Source organism: Astyanax mexicanus, chromosome 17 (assembly GCF_023375975.1).
Source record: "Astyanax mexicanus isolate ESR-SI-001 chromosome 17, AstMex3_surface, whole genome shotgun sequence".
In the NCBI taxonomy this organism is placed as follows: domain Eukaryota; kingdom Metazoa; phylum Chordata; class Actinopteri; order Characiformes; family Acestrorhamphidae; genus Astyanax; species Astyanax mexicanus.
In genome coordinates, this window is record NC_064424.1 from 17,526,360 (window position 1) to 17,547,440 (window position 21,081).

The 21,081-nt window shown below is 38.8% G+C and overlaps 1 protein-coding gene across 5 annotated transcripts in view; it reads left to right on the forward strand.

Annotated features, from left to right (window-relative positions):
- The window catches only part of dbn1 (drebrin 1), a 102,933-nt gene that overhangs the window by 56,439 nt on the left and 25,413 nt on the right, over window positions 1-21,081 (forward strand). For 4 of the 5 annotated variants that reach the window (XM_007244429.4, XM_049466191.1, XM_049466193.1 and 1 more), the window contains exons 2-4: window positions 12,000-12,058; window positions 15,265-15,377; window positions 19,657-19,746. In XM_007244429.4, coding sequence (XP_007244491.3) covers window positions 12,000-12,058; window positions 15,265-15,377; window positions 19,657-19,746 — 262 coding nt within the window. The remainder of the gene's footprint in view (window positions 1-11,999; window positions 12,059-15,264; window positions 15,378-19,656; window positions 19,747-21,081) is intronic. The other variant, XM_007244431.4, reaches the window with a different exon arrangement.

Consider the following 21,081-nt stretch of genomic DNA (forward strand, 5'->3'; position numbering starts at 1 on the left):
ATCTGTCCATTTGTGCATTGGGGAGTCAATATATGTGTACTTTTTTTGCATTGCTATAACTTTATTTTAAGACCTGCAATATCTAATTTGTTATTCACATTTTATATTGGCATTTAAAGCAACGTTATGATATACATATTTTTTTACCTCAAAATAACAGTTGCTAAATTATAAAATAAAATCCAGTGATATTTAATTAAGCAATAATACAGAAGAGGGAGTGCTTACATAATATGTAATAGTGCCAATATTACAAGTTATAGCACAAACCTCAAGTGTAATATTGTGATTATACCACAGTTCCATCATCTATGTTTATTGAAAGATTTTAAGTTAAAGAGGACGAGAAAATACAATCTGTTTGGTTATAAAAACTCTGCAAGTTAAAATAGTTCCATTACTACGTAGCTGCGCTGTTTGGCTTGTAAGCGCTGTATCATTGCTAGGTTACCTGCATGTAGTGGAGTAATACATGGAGAGCTTCGGTTACAGTGCATTACCGGCTGATAATGACTCTCACAGAACGCCTCCAGCCAATCACATTGCAGGGTCAGAAGTAACTGTGGTATTATAGGGAGTATAACATTTCTGCACATTGTTAACTACACTTTGTAATTTTAGGAAAACAGACTGGATTATGCTTTCGAGAACTGTGTAAGAATGGATTTTGAAAAAAAAAACTTGGCAAGAAAAAACAATTCTCAAGTAATTCTGCTTTTAAATGTATATTTTTGCTTTTAAATATGTGGGATAATAATAGGCTACATTTCATCAGCAGGGTGGACACTTGTACATCTGACCTTGGAAGTTCACCATTGATGAATGACAACAGTTAACACGTTTCCTCCTGCTTAGCTCTGCAGTTATGCTTTCACTGTAATTCTCTGCTCAATTCACTGAGCACCACTCTCCATGATTGAAATGGGTCCAGCCCTTTGTGTGTCGTAGGGGAGAGAGGTCTGGTCTGGTCTTTGCTAAATACATTTAAAAGCACTTGAGCAAGATTAATAATAGACTCAACTATTACAATCCAAGCTTAGCATTACTTCTTACTTCTCTTACTGCTCAGGAATTAACCATAACAGAGCCTGTCGCTAAAAAGTTCAGGCTGTCAGAGCAAAGCAGCATTTATTCTATTAATTTGTGTGTTGCTAGGACCAGAATACATGTGGATGGAACTTGCATCGACTCAATAGATGAAACAAAATAAGTAATAAAGTAATAATAAAAAATACACATTTAAAAAAAAAATCTGTTTATATTTTATCCATCTATACATTCATTAATCTATGTCTTCATGGTCAGGGTCATGGTCATGATAATTCCGTAGCCTTACCAGAATCACTGGGTGCAAGGCAGGAATTCCCCCTGAACACATTGCCAGTCCATCGCATCATTCATCACACCCTTAGAGGCAATTTAGCACAGCCAGTTCTCCAACTGTGTGTATTGTTGGGAGGCAGTAAGAAAACCGTAGTATATACATATATATAGCTGTAGAAAAAAATAGGAGACCATTTCAGTTTTTGAATCAGTTTCTCTGATTTTGCTATTTATAGGTATATGTTTGAGTAAAATGAACATTGTTGTTTTATTTTGTAAACTACGGACAACATTTCTCCCAAATTCTAAATAAAAATATTGTCATTAAAGCATTTATTTGCAGTAAATGAGAAAGGGCTGAAATAACAAAAACGATGCAGAGCTTTCAGACCTCAAATAATGCAAAGAAAACAAGTTCAGAAATTAATATTTGTTGGAATAACTCAATGCCACTGCTGGGGCAAAAATAAAAGCAGTTCAGTTTGGTGTGATGGCGTGTGATCATCCATCCTCCTCGTGATTATATTTTCAATTAGGTAAATTTAAAGAATGTATCATTTGTAAATGGTATCTTATTATGTCAGTCATTGTGAAGCTTAGCCTGTAGTCTACATACATGTTACAAACATGTAGTTGCTACGGAATTGTTACATTAAAGTTTCTTTACGACAATAAATTTGAAAAAAATCCTATAAGAATGTATCACACGGTGGTAACAGGATGCTGTTGACAGCAGTGCATAAATAGAGTAGTCACTCCCATCTCAGACAATTATACTTTGATTTCTTATCCTATATAAATTGTTCATAAAATTGACATAGATCCTGTAGTAAAATACAATTACCCCACCCCCTTGTGTAAAAATATTCCTGTCCGAACAGGGCTTAAAATCAGACTAATTTTATAGCTATTGTTTGATATTGATTGTAACTAAGCCCACTGTATGGTGGCTGTACTTTAGCCTGGCTTGCTAACTGGTGGGATATCAGGTAAGCTGGGGCAATATGCTTTTATGCTATGCTGTTTCTACATTGACTTTATGATTCTTTGCTCTTTTAGAAAGAAGACAATTAAATCAACTGTCTTGATGTTATCAGAACATCTGAATACACTCGGTTTTATCCCTTACAAATGCTGCACAAGTGCTGATAATACCTTCTCTCTTAAAAGGGCCATGTGCAAGCACTCGGACGCACAAAATGTCTGGTTCTTCATGAATACAAGATGTATTTCGCATGTGGTTTCAGTTTGCAGGACTGTAGGCAATGCTGGGGAAATGTTTGATTGCTTAGGCTTCCTGGGAAAAGAAAATGCTCTGTTATGGATATGGGGCAGATTGGACACGGCGACCCTCTGAGAGACAATCGGATTAGTAGCTGATGCTTAGGCAAACGGCGGCGTAATGGTAGATGACATGGTCAAAAATGAGTCGGGAGGCACCGAACAGAACTCATTTTCGAACTGCCAGTTTGACTGGTCCCTTGCCGCTTCTTCTCACTGTGCTTCCTGTTCATCCACACCTCTGCAACTGCAGTACAGTTAATAATAAATTAGGAAAGACACTGTCCAAATATGCTGCCATCTGTAATGTACACATACATTATCATGTTTTTTTTCTGTTTGCGCTAATGCAATATATATTTTTAACGAATTAGCAGATTTAGTTGATAGTAATTGTGACAGGGCTTCCTTGGAAATAATGTTTTTAGACAACTTTAAATTGTATAGAACATTTTTTCTCTAAAGAATGCTGCACTGACCTGCAGGATATGTGGGGCAGTGTGGTCTCCTGCAAGTTACTTGTCTGTCCACATGGACTATTCTAGCCAGACGCCACCAGTCATAATCATTACCAGCTATTATGCTGTCCATTGTGGGTCATAATGCCTTCTACGATGTCTTCCCAGTTCACATATGACCCTGTGGTTTGAGTGTCCAATTGTCCAATGCCATTCCTTTGGCTCCAACTAGCAGCAGACCTCATTCACATTCTGCCAATTAACTTCGCCTTACCATGAGCACACTGGCCAGTTTTCATCCTCCCTCACAAGATAACTCCTCACAATTTATACAGGTATGGACAAGCCGTTCTCTGAGGTAACACTTATACAGTGACATTGTAACAATTGCATTTAAGTTGATCATGTTCTTTGTAGATTCAATCAAATATACTACGCCAGTGCTCTGAAATGACAGTCAGTCACCTGACCTCAACACAAGTGAGCATAGTTTTCACTTTCTGGAGATAAATTTGAAGATAAATCTATGCTAATGCTAAATAATCAAGCATTTCCGAAGAAGGCCAGGTGAGCCCAAACATTTGGACAAACAACAGTACGTTTTCTTGTGCTCTTCACGTCGTCATCCCCTCTCACGTCTTTGCGGTGGCTCGTCTGTGTCGAGTGTTGTTGTGGCTTTGTAGAGGGGCATCTCTAAAGCTTAGTGTGTCGTAGGGAACAGACTAATTAGCGTAGCTATTGAGCGCTTGTTAGCATCATTCCCACCCTGTGACACAATGGAGGAGGCCCCCTGCTTGCTGGCCTGCACATACCGGCGCCCCCTCAGCCGCACTCTGGGCCCACCGCCGTTCTGAGCTGCATTTCTAGGTCATGGGAGTCTTTTATGAATAATAAAAAGAGAGTCTGCTTTAAAGAGGAATTATTTATAGTGCTACAACAGAAAACACATCCTCTCCTTCTCTCCTCCTCTGTCTTTATCTCTCTCGCTCTCACTTTCTCTCTCTCTCTTTTTCTAACTTGCCGTTCTTCATCTTGCATATTTAGGTTTTTAAAGCAGTTTTCCTTTTCTGGTTCCCCTTCCTCATTGTCCCGAAACATTCTCTCGTGTTTTTTTCGGCCTTCCTCGTGTTTTTTTCTGCCGGCCTCCCATCTGGATGCTGGCCAGGATGACCGCGGGAGAGGCGGGAATGAGTTAATGGTTGACTCAGGCCGAGGGCCTGATGGGAAGGGTAATATTTGGTTGGTGAGAGAGGCTCCCCTCAGGGCCAGGGCTGCTGATGATTAACAAGGTAGAGAGGAAGGAGCCAGGACAAGGTGAGGCAGGAGGAACAGATTAATTCAATTCCACAGGGGAGACTTTGAGCAGAGTAAAAGGTTGTTTTGTGGTTGAAGAGGTCACTCTAGCTCTTTATTTTCCTGCCTGCTTTTCTAACATGATGGTTTTACCACATTTCCATATCATACCGTTAGTGATTATCACCTTTTAAGGAGTGTAAAGAACATATTGGGGTAGGATCTACATATTAGGGTTGAAAAGTACTTAGTAGTTTGGCCTTGTCATCAATGTAATGGTTTAATACTTGCTTATGTGCTATGTGTCATACTAGAAACTTCCACTATAAGCCATCGCTTGCCATAGTGGCAAGAAAACATCATACAGATGTGGGTAGCCATTCTTTAAGCTTTCAATCACGTTGATGCCTGCTAGAATTTTTTGTGTGCTGCACCGTACATACGTTTTGCACTAAAGTTGTCATTCCGCTAAAATTTTATCTTGTTCTTTGTGAAATACAATATGCATTTTAGAGTTGTATATTCACTGTTCCTCAGCCTCCATTGTCAGCAGTAGCTAGTAAAAGAAAATATTCATAAAAATGAGTCGCCCAGGAAAAGCACCCGTGTCTATGTCAAGCCGTGAATTAGTATTCATGGCCTCGCCCACCTTGGCGCGCGACCGTCCACAGGCAACAGCGCTAGGAACAACATGGCAGTTTGTTCATGTGTTATATGTGCAAGTATGACATCAGTGTTTTATGCTTTGCCCAGTAATTCAGAGCTAAGAAAAAAGGGTTAGAATTTGTCTATGGAACTCCACCAGCCAAGTAAAATTGACATAGGTAGGTCTGTATGTTTAAAACAGTTCTGTTTACACTAGTTAAAAGTCAAAAATCCACCCTGGGGTGGATTTTTTCTTTCTGGACCTGAACTACCCACCTCTGTGTGTATGTAACTAGGTTTACATAGGATCTCCGGTGGATTTGGCATTTTACAGAAACTCTAACACTAGGTCAGTAATTGCACTGCACTTAACAGGGCATTACACATGTTGTAAACTAACATATGACACTGCAAATACTGTTATTAAATGATTTCAACTTTTTCACACATCACTTTGGCCTAGACTCATTGTGGCCAATCACAGATCCGCTAATGTGCTGTCTCCCAAAAGCCAGAACACATATGCAGATACTCCCTCAAGAGCAATTCCCACTTGTGCACACAACCTGCAAGTGAACCACATACCTACCTGCAAGTGGTGTAGACACACAGCAGTATACGCACAGATAACAGCAAGTATCTCTAGCTTTAGGCAACAAGTCAACAGCCAGTTCTTAAAGTTGATGTGTTGGCAGCAAGAAAATGGACAAATGTAAGATACTGAGCAACTTTGACAAGAGCCAGACTGTGATGTCTGGACAACTGAAAGTATAAAGTAAGCAGTAGTACAGCAGGGCTTGTGGGGTTTTCTAGATACGCAATGGTCAGTGCCTACCAAAGTCTTCCAAAGAAACAAAGGACACCCAGTAAACCAGCAACAGATACGATACCTGAAGGCCCAAACCCACAACAACCTGGCAGAACTTAAAGGATCTGCTGCTGACATCTTGGTGCCAGATACCACAGAACGCCTTTAAAGGTCTTGTGGAGATCATTTCTCAACAGGTCAGAGTTCTGTGTTTTGAAAACACAGTGACCTACACAATATGAGGCAGGTGGTTCTAATGGCTGCTACTTCAAAAGAATACATTTGGAGCCAAACCACAGTTTGCTCAGCAGGAGGATATGCTATGCCTTTTCTTATAAAAGCCCCCAGCTCTGGAATAACCTTCCAAAAAATTCTTGGGACTTGGGTTTTTTGGTAATGAAAATCTAACAACGGCACTCTGTTTTTAGCTAGGCTATTGTAATCAGATAAGCATAACAATAGATTTTGTGGTAGTGCAGTGAATTTTATCAATAATAATTTAGATCTGTTAACAGACCAGAGGAGGATGGGTCCCCCCATGAGAATCTTGGTTCCTTCCAAGGTTTCCTTCAAAGGGTTCCTTCTTCAGGTTTTAAGGGAGATATATTTAGGTTTTATGACTATGTTTAATTTGTTGTTGGTCCTGTAAAGCTGCTTTATGACAACATAGGTTATATACTGAGCAACTCCTTCAGTACCCGGCTGCTGCACCCACGCTGTGTGAAGGAGAGATACCGCAGGTCCTTCCTTCCACACGCCATCAGACTTTACAACACACCGCGCTCCCAGTAAACACTAGTTTACTATCTCAGGACTTCATACAAACCTACATACTACTCAGTGTAGCTGTAATGCTTACCGTGTGCAATATCCATCTCACTACGAGTACTGTGATCATCATTTGTGCAAATTATTTAATGTGCAATATTTTTTTCTCACTTTTGTTTTTATCTATTATTTATTTGATATTTATTCACTGTTACTCTTGTGCAATAATACTGGTCCACCCTACCATAATCATATCTCTATGCACTAGATGTATATATTAGGGCTGGCCCGAATAGCGTTTTTTGAGCTCCGGATATTCGGCACTGATTCGAAGCGAATATTCGAATATTCGTTTTTAAAAAAAGAGGTAAAAAAAAAAAAGCAAATCACGGCCCCTTTAATCCACTGAAAATGTTCAATTTGCTCTGACCGACGAGACATATTCACCCCGGATTTTTGGTGTTTTTATCCCGGATTTTTGTGTTTTCACCCCATATTTTTTCTGTGTTTTTAGCCCAGATTTCTTTGTGTTTTCATCACGGAATTTCTGCTGCCCCACACCGAGGCTGCTGCTGCACGGTTTCTCCGCTGCGCAAGCCAGCCCAGTAAATTGCTGTTTGTGTTTTCACACTTAGGCTATTTGCTTAAAAAAACAAACAAAAAAAACGTTTGTTCAGGAAGTATTTTATATTCTTAAACACTGTTGATTATATTAGAGGACAGTCATTGTAAACTGTACTTGGTCTATTTCGGTTAAAGGATTGTGCAGGGCATATTACTGATTTTGTATTTTTGCACTTGGGCTATAAGCTCAATATTAAATATTTCGTTTGTTTAGAAATTATTTTATATTTTTAAACCATGTTAAATTATATTAGAGTAGAGGAAAGTCATTGTTAATGACGTTATTGTACTTGGTCTATTTCGGTTTAAGGATTGTGCAGGGCATAGCCGTATTACTGATTTTGTATTTTTGCACTTGGGCTATAAGCTCAATATTAAATATTTCGTTTGCTTAGAAATTATTTTATATTTTTAAACCATTTTAAATTATATTAGATAAGAGGAAATTCGTTCAGACATCATTTTTGTAGGCCAGGCTTTTGTAACCGATTTAGCCCCTACTGTTGCCACATTACCCCTTACGTTTTATTATATAAATCAGTTTCGAAGAGCCTGCATTTTTTTTTATCATGTATAATAGAGGTCTGCGCGAGACTGATTTTTAAACCCACTCTTCCACGCTCCCGCGTTTCTGTCTCGTTACCGCGCCGCAAAAAAATTGCTTCTTTTAATCCCGCGCCTGCCCGCCACATACACATTTCTGCCGCTCCCGCCCCACGTTCCTAATATAAATTAAATAAACTACATTTAATGCTTCAAATTTACTTATATATTTATTAAAACAGCAGCGCTGAATAGTGTGGTCCCGTTCCTTACCCCAGTCCAAACACCATCGGTGTGTGCGTGTGTGTGTCGGTCCATCCTGCGCGTTGAGAGTTTTCTTTAGGTTTTTTTTTTACAATTATTACAGTTTTCTTAACTATTTATTAATTTGCTCCCGCATCGTCTGGATTAAACTCCCGCTTCAGCCAATAACAGTTCAGTTCTGTCCCGCGCGCAAGATATTCTGACGGGACCCGCGAGAACAGAAGTGGTTAGAGTGAGGTGGAACTCTGGAAAGGAGAAAAAAAACGAATATCCGAATACCAAAATTAAAAACCGAATACCTACTCAACGAACGAATATCCGAATACCCGAATATTCGGGTCCAGCCCTAGTATATATATATTTTCTTTTACTATATATAATTTTTTAAACTACCTTTATATATTTTCCTACAATAGGTTTTCTGTATATATTTATCATTATTTGTATTTACCTTTTCCTGACCTGTTTCTCTGTCCTTTACTCTGCACTGCTGTAACATGGTAAATTTCCCCATTGTGGGATTAATAAAGGATTATCTTATCTTATCTTATCTTAAAGAAAGTGATATAAACAAAGACATTAGATTTGGTTTGATGACATCACACCATTGGCACACCCATCACACTGATGGGTTATTGAGTGCAAGTGAAAGGGATTAGACCCCCGATCCACCTGCAGAGTATTTCCTGATAATCCCATTGACCTTCTACCGCCACCCTCCTCCCAGCCTCCATTTTCTTTCGGACCACCATCTGCCTGGGCTCCATTCTTGCTGGATATGACAGCACCACCCAGCTGCTTGGCTGTCCTTTTCTCCTTGGCTCGTGCCAGGTATAGGCTACCACCTGCAAGAGCCCGTGGCCCCCCTCTGCCGTTTCCAAGGCTTCTTTCTCATGACGTTGATGTTCCGCAGGAGGGCAGTGGCCCTACCGCTCTCATGCATGATGAGTTGGACCTTTTCGTGTTGCCATTTTTAAGCCTCTCAGTGGAATAGAGACAGGCTGGAGGATAGTGGCAGTTCGCCGCCCCTCCATGTTGGAGCTTGTCGTTTGTCAGCAGCCAAATCCCCTGCTGGCATCGCCTGTATTCTCCCTGTGGCCTCTTGGAGAGGAGAGAGCGAGATGAGCAGACAGAGACAGATTTAACTACTATCAACTACTATCAATATCTGTCAATGCTAGACATGGAATTTTGCATATGTCGAAGTAGATCTCTCAAGAATTTAATTGCAGTGTTTATAAAATATTCACAGCATAAAGCAATGATTTGATAAATTCAATATAATTCGGATTTATTATATAAGTGAAGGCACATACAAACAGATTCTCAAAGTTCTTTATCTGGCAATCTGATGGATTAGTTTGAGTTTGGTGGTTGCCAGGAGAACGGTACTTGTCTTTGGATTGCATTTTGCCAAGTGTAAAGTTTGGTGGAGGGGGGATAATGGTGTGGGAATGTTTTTCAGGAGTTAGGCTTGGCACCTTAATTTAAGTAAAAGAGATTTTGGACAGTTCCATGCACTTGGTGGGAACAGTTTGGGATTAGTCCTTTATGTTCCAACATAGTGATCATCACCTGGATCACCATCACATGGATGAGAGTTAAATATTCCCATATTTTGCAATTGTTTCATACTATATCTAAAAAAAAAACAGTTGGCTAAAGATTTTACCACAATTTGGCAATTATTTACCAATGTTTTATAGCTAATCTAGCCAAAATATTTCCCAATTGTTATGCCCTATTGTTATTCTCATTGTTAGCATTGTTCCAGATTGACCAGTTGAAAATTTTGTACATCTAAACTTCATGAAAACATATTTACAGATAGAAGTTGGACTGATTTAGTTACACACAAATAGGGAATAGAAGATAGTAGTGATAATTCCAGCTGTGTAAAACCACTTTTACTTTACTACTGTTGATGTGACCACATATGGCCTCCACAGCTGGATTTATTGGTCGTCTTTATCAAGACTGAGCACCAGACCGGTTCAACGGTTTGTTGTTATGCTCTACACATATATAAAGTGTTTGTAATGAAGATCTAGATCACATTTAGTCTTCATTACAAGCACTTTCACAGCCCAACATTACATTAACAAGGTCGTGCAACCAGTGGCCCTAACCTTTCTGAACATTCTACACACTCAAGTGCACTATTTTAGCAGGACACTGCTCATCTCTCAGGAGATTGACTTGGCCATTTGCATTACCAGACCTATCCCTCATTTAAAAAAGTGTGGGATGCTGTTTGTCATGCTATTAACACTCATATCTCATATCATTCTGTAACATACTATATCCACAAGGTTTTTGTGTGACAGCAGCAATATTTATATATCAGGCGAAGCAGGGGAGCTTTGCACCCTGTGCCGCTACATACCATTGCTCATGGCATTAGACCTTCTGTTCCTGCGTTTGTTATACTCAGGAGCATAGCACCACCCTCCCACACGTTTTGTCAGTGTGATGGGAAAACGAGATTAGCTGATGCTTGAATTTGGTCATATTTACCTCCATGAAAGCTGGAGTGAAACATCAAAGCTGCGCTACATCTCATCAGTGCAGTCACGCTTTGTTAAATATCTCTTCAGATATGCACAGCGCTCTGGGATTGTGATTGGAGTGACTCTCTCGGCTGAGTGTCCATGTGGTCCTAAAAACAGCAATTGTAGAAAGCTAACGAGTGCTAGCATGCTGTATCGCGCCCTCCCACGCAACACTCACCGGCGCAGACTGTAACGCCATTTTCTCCTCTGAGCCAACAGCACCCTTGACCTAAAGTGTACCTCTTTTGCCCTCGGTGAGGGTGCGTTCCAGTCGGCGCTGCTCTGCAGCTACATATCTCTGAGCCTTTTAGTGGAGCAGTGAATGCCACAGTGCTGGGTCACTTTGTGCCTGGAAATGACCTGGGAACAGTTGAATAATTGCCCAAAGAATTCAAAGAATTGAAGTAGCTCTACTGTAATAATTTTACATTCCCTATAATGTGAAAAAAAGAGTTGTAACAACAGTTTGTAATAAGGTATTACAAATAATGAACCTGAAAATTAAGGTATTACATTATTGATGATTAATAAAAGTGGTGTTACATTAATGGCAGAGACACTTTATTACAATATATTTATGACCAAGTGATGTATGCAACTTTATTACATTATTACAATATTGGGTTGCGCTTTAATCTTAGTATTAAGCACTTTTAGTGCTGCTTTATTTTACATTAGTTAATGTAAGGCTTGTTGTTATGAAGTGTATGTCAGCATGGATTTTTTAAAAAACGTTAATTACTCGGAAAAAAACATTATATCCGATTATTCTTAATATTACATCAATCACATTTGTTTTCAAGGTGTACTTTTACAAGGCTAATAAAAGTAGAAGATTCAGAATCAGCCAATTGGCCATTTAGATTTTTTATATGGTCTGACCTGATTCAGAGTTCAGTGCTCTAAGTATTTCTCTTTACTGTACTTTTTTAGTTTTAGTTGATTATTTTATTTTTATTTATTTGATCTAATGGTAAATTATAAATGTTGAGTTTGGCCCATTAATAAAAACAGTCTAAACAAAATTAAAGGCTTAAATCAATCATCAAACATTTAGCATGAGTTGTTGGGTAATCTTAAATTGATATGCTCGCTTATGTGATTCTGATCTCGCATGATACCTTAGAAACCCACAGCTGAAAGTCTAAAAGACTTGTTTTTTCCCTTAACACTCAGCACAATACAAGAACTGGTGGTTAGTCTTCTCCATCAAACTTTGCTGACCTCATTGGACTCAAAGGGAAATGTGGTGGCCTTTACCCTCTTTGCTTGGTAGCTTCATGTGATTTGAGAAGTCCTGTCAAAATGTGGATTCAGACTTTAGCATGACATTGACATTTCCGCTGTAAATGTGAGCTGTGAAGGTTTTGAAAAATGTCAGTTGTAACTACAAAAAGACCACCTTTTTCTTACCTTTCTGTTTCTTTCTGTGTTTTCCAGGGCTGTGTACACATATGAAGAAGACAGCAGCAATGATCTGACGCTGGCATCATCAGGAGGTAGGTGGTTTTTCATCCGAACTGTACCTCAGTGTGAAAGTGCCAGTGATCCGAATCTAATAACTCACACAGTCACAGTGATTGATAACACTCATTGTCCACTTTGTGATTATCATAATCGTTACTGGCGTTGAGAATCCATTTACCCATTCGGCGCAGTGCTGGAGGAAATCCTCAATAAAGCTGAACTGATTGAATTGGGGGCGGACCACCGTCTTCTGTCAATAACTGAGCGCGATTACAGTTACCCTTCCAAACATATTCGATCTGGCTGCCATTATCCATGCAAATGCCACCTCATTATCTGTGGTGTGGTTCATCAGATTGAATTGCATGGAGTCTCATCCCCCCCTCTTCGGTACGTGAAGAGCAAACCTGTAATTTAGCAATAATGACTTTAATGGCTCAGAGCCTAGAGTGAAACAGGGCGAAGCCGTTGAGATCCGAGGCCGCCGTTCGGGAGCGAGGCATATTGCAGTCAGCAGGGAGGACGGTTCGAGTGAGATTGCACCTCATTTGAGATCCGTTCGTTATTTCACGTGTGTGAGCCGATAACAGATGCTTATTTGTTTCAGCGGAGCATAATTATACCGCGCTACCTGCTTCATATTTAAATCAGTTTTAATTATTAGTGACAGCCCTGGGAACAGAGCTGCTTCCTGCTGTAGTAATATCTTCCTTTATCTGAGCTGGAGGATGGGTTGCGAACTGGATTAGTTCGAGCAGACGAGTGCACCCGTCTCCCCGTGTTCCGTCAGAGGCCTGTGTCTGACTGTCTGGCACTGATTGAGCTTTTAAGTGTCCAATAAAAGTGAATGGAAATCACTAACCCAGATCTATGCTGTAATAATTACCTCAGTGGGTCCTTCCGCTTCAGATGTCACTCTCTGTTAAAGACGCCAGCTTACTTGGCCGGTTTTCCTGATAGTCTAAGTCTGGTTTGGGACTATAATTAGAGGTGTGCGACATCTCAGCTGCTGATTTATTATTTGGAATTAGAGCTGATCATTAATACAGATTACTTGGCAACCCAAGCGCATACTGATGCAGGTGGAGACACTAGAAGTCTTGGTGGCCACTAGGGTTGCAACTGTAACTGATTTCAAGGTGTAATATGGTATGAAAATGCATGGGTATTGTACCGTGGGTGTTTGCTAATTTGCTCGGATTGGTGAAAATCTTACCAGAACAAGTGCATTTTATCCAGAGGCAGAGACATTGTCAACAACCATCACAGAGTAATCCAGCTTGGAAAAACAGTTAGCATTGCAGCGGACATGCTGACTAGAGTTCACATTTAGAGAAACCAAACAACTTAGTACACATACACATATCAATTTTTTAGGAACCCTCTGCATACCTATTAGTCAATGAAATTTAGTCAATTGAGTGGCAGTAGGGCAACACACAAAAGTCTTTAAGATACAGGGCATCAGTTTGGAGTAATGTTCATATTAACCACACAGGGCAGCACACGAGATTCACCATTTCTTGTTTGTTGGCATGGCCTCAGGTGATAAATGGTGCCGTTACATATTTAACTAACAGATGCCACTATTCAGCCTAGGATTTTTTTTTTCTAGGGGTGCATATGTTGTCAAGGTGGCCACTCTTACTATAAAAGCGCTGCGGGAAACCCTGCCACGAAAATAATGAATTTAATGAGACATGATAGTATCAAACTGACTGGTTTGAGTGTTCCTAGATATGCTGATCTACTAGAATTTGATCCAAACAGTCACTACAGTTTTCTCAGGATAGTGTTATAGAGAAAAACACATCCTTTGAGCAGCGGGTCCGCTAATGGAAAAAGCCTTGATAATGAGAGAGGTCAATAGAGAATGGGCAAGCTATCAGGAAATCTGCAGCAATTCAGATCTCCTACAGGAGCTACAGGAGTAATCTATTTTGTGTTTTTTATCCAACTCAAAATAGCAGCTTGTAAAATTATGCTGTGTGAAAATTAAACTGGGACCTGGTAGCAAAAGCAAGTAGTGTTAAGAGTTAAGTTGAGTATAGTGTGGGTACAATGCAGTGGGAAAGTGCCATATAATGCATGGTCAATGGGGATTCTCTGAGAAATTTCGTTTTATTCTAGGACCGAGCTTAATCTATTTTCTGAAAGCAGGTAATACCGAGGAGTCTGCCCGCAGGATTTGAATGAAACAGATACTCACTCCACATTAAGTAACCTCATTCTCTTCACCACTGGGGTATTCAGCACCTGACTGTAGGTAGAGCTCAGCCTAGCACAAGGAGTCAAAATACTGTAACAAAATGCAAACTCGCTGTTTAAACACTGCAAAGGCCACATTTGGAGGTATTTATAGATGCATATGTGCTCTTTATTATTGTAATGGGAACAACACTTCAGTAGTATCTCGATGTGATCGCCCATATTACTGACATCACTACTCCTGTAGTAACATATGTAATTACTGCGAGACCAGACCATGTGCATGAGGTAGTTAACGATGCTAAAAACAAGCCAAAACAAGCTATAACTTATCCTTATGTAATAACGGTAGCAAGCTAGAACGTTTCCCTTGCTTGGGTGCCATTGATGTGTTTTATGTGTTTAAAAATATCATCCTGTTCAGGTACATGTGTGACATATTGTTATTTTGGCAAGGAAAAAACAGGTGCGCCACAGGTGCACTCGTTTAATGCATATACAAACCCAACCTTTACATCAGCAATAAACACAATACAAAATAAAATCACATTGATGGTTCTTTAAATTACCTGCTTATACACCTCCACAGCCTGGACACGCAGGTCAGTTTCCTCTGCTAAGACTTGCTAGACATGTCCAGATAGCTGCGCCAATAAAATAGCAATTCACCAATGGGAACGGCAAGTGGTGCGGTGATTTGTTTATTTAATGTTATGCCCAAAACGCACCCATGATTAATTAAAGATTAAGATAGTTGGTACATTTACTTTACTTTCTTTACTTGCTTTTGTATGTTGCACTTGTTTTTGGAAAAAAACGAATAATCAATAAAATATACTCACAAAAAAGAAAATGTTGAAATTTCCTCTTTAAACACAATTGCAAAATGATAAAATGAGAGGAGAAAAGCTAGGTGGTTTCTTACAGTGACCATCATGCCTCAAAATGTTAATGGCTGGTGTGAACAATGTCTGTATTGTGTTTTTATGAGATCCACAAGATGTCTTTCCTCTCCACTTTTGATTGACAGATGGTGGACTGGCAGAAATCACGGTCACCTTTGACAACAGCCGCATCATGTATGGCTTCTGCAGCCTGAAGGAACCCGCTGCCACCCTGCCTCGCTACATCCTCATCAACTGGGTGAGTGCTACTGCTGGCGACTGCCCTTTTGCAGCTCTAGAAGTACGTTTGTGTTTGTGTGTGTGAGCGTGTGTGTGTCTGTGTGCACACGCACGCGCAGATGTACATTGCCCTCGGCTGCAGGCCTGTTTTTTAAGTGATGAAGTGTTTTGCAAGCCGTTAGCAAGAGCACACAGTGCAGCCGCACAGAGGGGCAAAGGCAGACGAGCAGAGCTAAAGTGGCAGAAGAGACTAACAAGCACCCGCTCAGTTTCAGCCCACTGCACTCCCTTTAAGCACCGTCGCTGTTCTGAAATAAGAAGCAGAGCATAGACATGCACTTTTAAGCCCTTGCAGAGAAATGCTGGGCCTATTTTTGGATCGGTCATCGAAGTATTCTTTTGGGATAGTAGGCAGGGACAACATTGCTGACAGTAATACAGCACTTAAAGTACCTGTAAAATCTGTGAAATTAACCATAAGTGGCCAATTATAACACATTAACCTGTAAGGGTCTGTTTTTGAGACCACACTTCATAAATTATATTCAACAGAAATTATTATGTATAATTATGATTTTGTTTTTGCTACAAATAGCAAAAATGTTGTGTTCAATGCCCTTAAAAAATATTTAATTTTGTTACAAAAAGAAAAAATCATAAAATATTTTTCATCATTATATATGTTTTAGGGGCATTGAGTACAACATTTTTGCTATTTGTAACAAAAGAAAAAATCATAAAATATTTTTCATCATTATATATGTTTTAGGGGCATTGAGTACAACATTTTTGCTATTTGTAACAAAAGAAAAAATCATAAAATATTTTTCATCATTAAATATTTTTAGGGGCATTGGGTACAACATTTTTGCTATTTGTAGCAAAAGAAAAAATCATATTGTTCTCATTTCCTATTAAATATCTACTAGAGACAGATTATTTCTGTTGAATATAATTTATTTTACTTCTGTGCTTGATATATGTAGTGCAATATTAGAATAAAAAATCATTGACTTCTGTTACAGTCTGGAAATAAATTACAATTAAGTATGCAAATCAAATGTAATATTTATTTTGTTTCAGTAATGTATTTTTTAAATACTTTTTTTAATTCAATGTTTTGTCATATCGTTATCGCAAAAACACCCTAAAAATATCATGATGTTTTTTTAAGGCCTTATCGCCCACCCTTACGTTTCCATTATTAATTCCGATTTTTTTTGTTGCTCAAACCAGTTTTGGCATTTTTTTAAGATCTTGTCTGTTCACTTTCATAAATGTAAGTAACCTGTATATGACTTTAATGTGACCAAATTTGTTCCTGAAACAGCACACATACTCTTATTGATACATTTATGGACATTGCCTCCTCAGAAAGGTAATGAATGAGGGGACTGGCAGCTGTTCTAAATATAAATTGGACTATTCATTAAGCTCAACACTCCATCTGTTTATGGATAAGGTCCCACATTTGAACAAGAAGAGCTCTGTGATTTCTATCAGAGTTGAGCAGTGCTTTAAATATGTTTTTAAAAGAAACTAACCTTCAGCCTGGTCTTGTGTGACTAGAAATAACTGCATAGACTTTCCTATTAGCACTTTTGCTTCTGACACAAACAGAACTAGGCACGTGTGCAGTCTAAAAGGCAAAAGAAATCCAGTCTTATCTATCACATTCAGATCAGATTTGACATGTCCACACAGCACTGAAAAAAATCTGATCTCTGTCACTTCAGCCTCATAATGTGAACTTAGGTGTTCATTTTAAAATCTGTGCAAGATTAAAAATTGATTTTTGGCAGCATTTTTTTCTAGTCCTCTAGGCATGTCTTTCACAAATTTCGAAACCGTCCTGTGAGAATTTGATTGCCATCAGTCTTTTGGATGGCAAACACCTCATCTCCTTCCAAACCTAGTGGATGGAACTCTATCACTCCAGGGAGTGCAGTTTCACTGCTTCACTGGCCAATGCTGGGGGTCTATCCTATTAGCTGTTGCATGGAATTGGATAAAGTTTCCAAAAGCTCATGTGCAGCCTCCTCAAAGCATCCTATTCTATTAGAAATGCATTTCCGTGAATTACACATGATGTGCATTTGGACACTAGTGCTCACTAGGCGTGGGTGTACTTTAGTGGAGCTTATTCACTAACAATATGTGTCAAGCTTATGGTAAAAAGAAGTGTAAATTTAATATAAGCTTATTAGTAACAATTACTGAACTGAATTCATAGCGGGTACTGATTCCTATATCTTACAATTAAAGACAAAATTAATTGATCAATAACAAAACAAAACAAGCAGTAAATAGAAATGATATGAAAAAGCCTGGTTTAAGCCACCCAGGTTATTTTACCCCCAATCATGACCCTAAAATTACTGGTTATGCCGAGCATCTCCTTTTCCTTAATTAATACAGTCCCAAAAATGAGGTAAAATGTGCTGCTTATTATTGCTGAAGTAAGAACAGTTTTTTTTTAGTAACTAAATAATAATCATAATCCAGTCTGAAAAACGGCACTCTACTCACTTTATGTATGTATGTATGTATGTGTTTGTGTGGTAGTTCTCTCACTGAACAGATATCTGTCGTTTGTTGACCACTGATGTGAAATAACTGTTTTATAGTGAGGTAATTTGGGTTTCTATGGCATTTGTGTATTAGCATTAGTGTTAGCCCCCTCTTAGTTCTGAGCACACAGCTTAGTTCTCCCACAGCTTTTCCACAACAGCTTTATATATTTTTTGATATTATGTACAGTTTCAGTGTTCCACTGTGCAGTCTCTAAATAAACTTTTATTTACTTTCTGAGAGCTCTCCTCAGTGCTGTTGATTGGGCAATACTATCCATTATACCACAGTTAGTTCCGACCCTGCAATGTGATTGTAATGCACTGGTAGTGCACTGTAACTCTAAGCTCTCCATGTATTACTCCGCCACAAAGAGGTAACCAAGCAACGATGCAGCGCTTACAAAGCAAACAGCACAGCTACAAACAGAGCAGCAATGGAACTATTTTAACTTGTGGAGAGTTTATAACCAAATAGATCTTATTTTTTTCATCCTCTTTAACTCAAAGTCTTTCCAATATTACACAATATAGTACTCCCTCTCGTGTATTATTGCCTAATTAATGGTGCCTTGATAACACCAGATGATGCTCTGAGCACTAGTTAAACACAAGACTCTGAACTGGATTGACGTTAAAACAGTGTATACATGATTTATTGAAATAATCCTGGATCAGGCCTAATCTTGAGTCACCGATTTGGATTTAGATCCCTAATAGAAACGAAAATTACATTTTCTACATTTTCATGTTATTCAGAGTCAGAATCAGGATAGAATCTGTTTTTTTTCTTGTATATTCCCAGTTACTTTTCGCAACTACTGTTTTTCTTACACCAGTATTACACACCACTTTATTGTGTTATAAAGAAGGCTCTCTATTTATGGCACTGCAATCAGACTGTATTGTGTAGGTACTATTATTTTGAATGGCTGCTGATCATATCAGTCTGTTCTGTTGGAGTCTGTGTGTATTGTTTAAAAGAGAGAGACTCCTAAAAGTGGTATGTTCAGTGTACACTGTTTTATCGTCCTTGCTAAACAAAAGCCCATGGTAGACCATATTACGTATAACAGTATGCTTTAATGAGCTATTGTATGCATGTAGAACTTGCAGCCCTACCAACTTCTCTGTCACCCAACTAGCTCATCCCAGTGTTGGCTCTGAGAACAAGACATTTACTGTCTTGAAGACACGTCCAGCATTTTTATCTATTGCATCTGTAGCAGTTGGTAGATTGCCAAAGGCTTCCTTTTGAATTGAAACACTCTTATAATAGAAACCAGTGGCTTCACACCTGCCTATTGGTTTCTGTTATAAGCCTGTTTTGAGTTAACAGGTTTTCTGTTCTTTATAAAGAGAAATATGTACAAATGAATGTCAGTGATAAACGAATGCGCACAACATATGGCACCAGTAAGCGGTGGATTGAAACAGTTAGAACAGTGGCTTAATTTAGTTCACACGGTAGAACAATACCTTGACAACAATAACATGATCGGAACTCTGGCAACCCTTTAAAGGTCCCTCCAGTATTTTACAGTATTTTAGTGTATCGAGAACTTGTTGATCGTCTGAGGTTTCTGTGAAGAGAGTGGGTGGCTTAATAACCAATATAGCCATACTGTGCTTCAGCGGGCTTCAGTACAAACACATCTTGGTCTTTAGGAAATAGATTTTGAAAACGTTTCACCGTTATATTAAAAATTTCTGATGATGTGTGTTCAGGTAGGGGAGGATGTGCCGGATGCGAGGAAGTGTGCCTGTGCCAGCCATGTAGCCACCATTGCCGAGTTTTTCCAGGTGAGTCTCCCCAAGGTAAAGTACCCTTTTATTTCCACCTCTAAAACCATTAATTCACCATTTATATTGTATGTTTTGTGTGTATAATGGGAGGGTGGGGCACAAACTAGTAACATGGGCTTGTTGTGTAGTTAAAGAGGTTAAACATGCTTTTGATTATCGTCTTCTGCTATTTACGTGGCAAAAACATCTGCATGTTTTGCTTATATTCAGTAATATACACCTACCATCATCATCATCAAAAAAAATATATGCAAAAATAGCTGCACCCAAAAGAAAGTTTCAAATTGTAATGTTATTCAGAAGGAATATTAAGACAATAAATGTTAAACAATTAACAGCTAATATGGGCATTATTTATTGCATTATGTGAGCTATACATGCAGAAGTGGTGTGGGGTGCAATTTTGTAGAATGCTTGTTCAAACCTTGGTCTTCATTACAGGCACTTTGATAGCCCAAAGTTACATTAACTAAGTTTAGCAACCAGTTTCCCAACCTTTTGTGAATGCATGCTGCTGCTTTCTCCAGAGCATGCCTTGAAGACACAGATGCTACGCCATGGTCAACCACATAAGGAGACCTATCCCTGATAGAAAATGTATAGGGTCAACCCTTAATGCAAATTCTGCAGGAATATTTGAACTGCATGGGATAGATTTCCACAGAACATATTTAAGAACTCTGCAACTGCATCTGGCATGTTGCATTTACAGTTACACACTAGGACTGCAATCTGACACTTTATTTTTTTAAAGATGATGATGAGTGTATATACTTAAAAAGACACTTTTATTACCATAACTTGATTGTCATCATTTTGGTCACTGTGTTATGTGTTTGTCACAGAATTCATACTCACAATATTAACACATTTTTAAAACTTTTGATTAACTTTTGAACAAGAAGTTCTAGCCAGGCTAATATAGAGCTTAGATTGGGCCCAAAAAATCGGACCTGATCCAGCCTGAGCCCATGTAGGTTCTGCCTGAGTCTTACCCGACCTGCCCCATAAACTGCATAAACTGTCATTATGAGCCCAAGCCGATTTAAACCTGACATTTTTTTAGTAAGTAGAGCGTTAAAACTTAGCTTTTTAAAAACAATTTTGGGCTGTTTGCATAAGCGAAATCTTTGCAGAATGATATTTATTAACATTGCAACACTGAAGAAGCATAGACCTAATATTTAAGAAAAATGTTTATTAAGAACAGCTATACACAGCACTGCAAGTCAAATGCATAATGCAGGCAAGTGAAGGAGCTCATTTTATCTGTATAAAATAAATATAGCATTATGAAAAAGACACCGATGTCACAGACTATGGCCAGAGGAAAGTGCTGGGAAATCT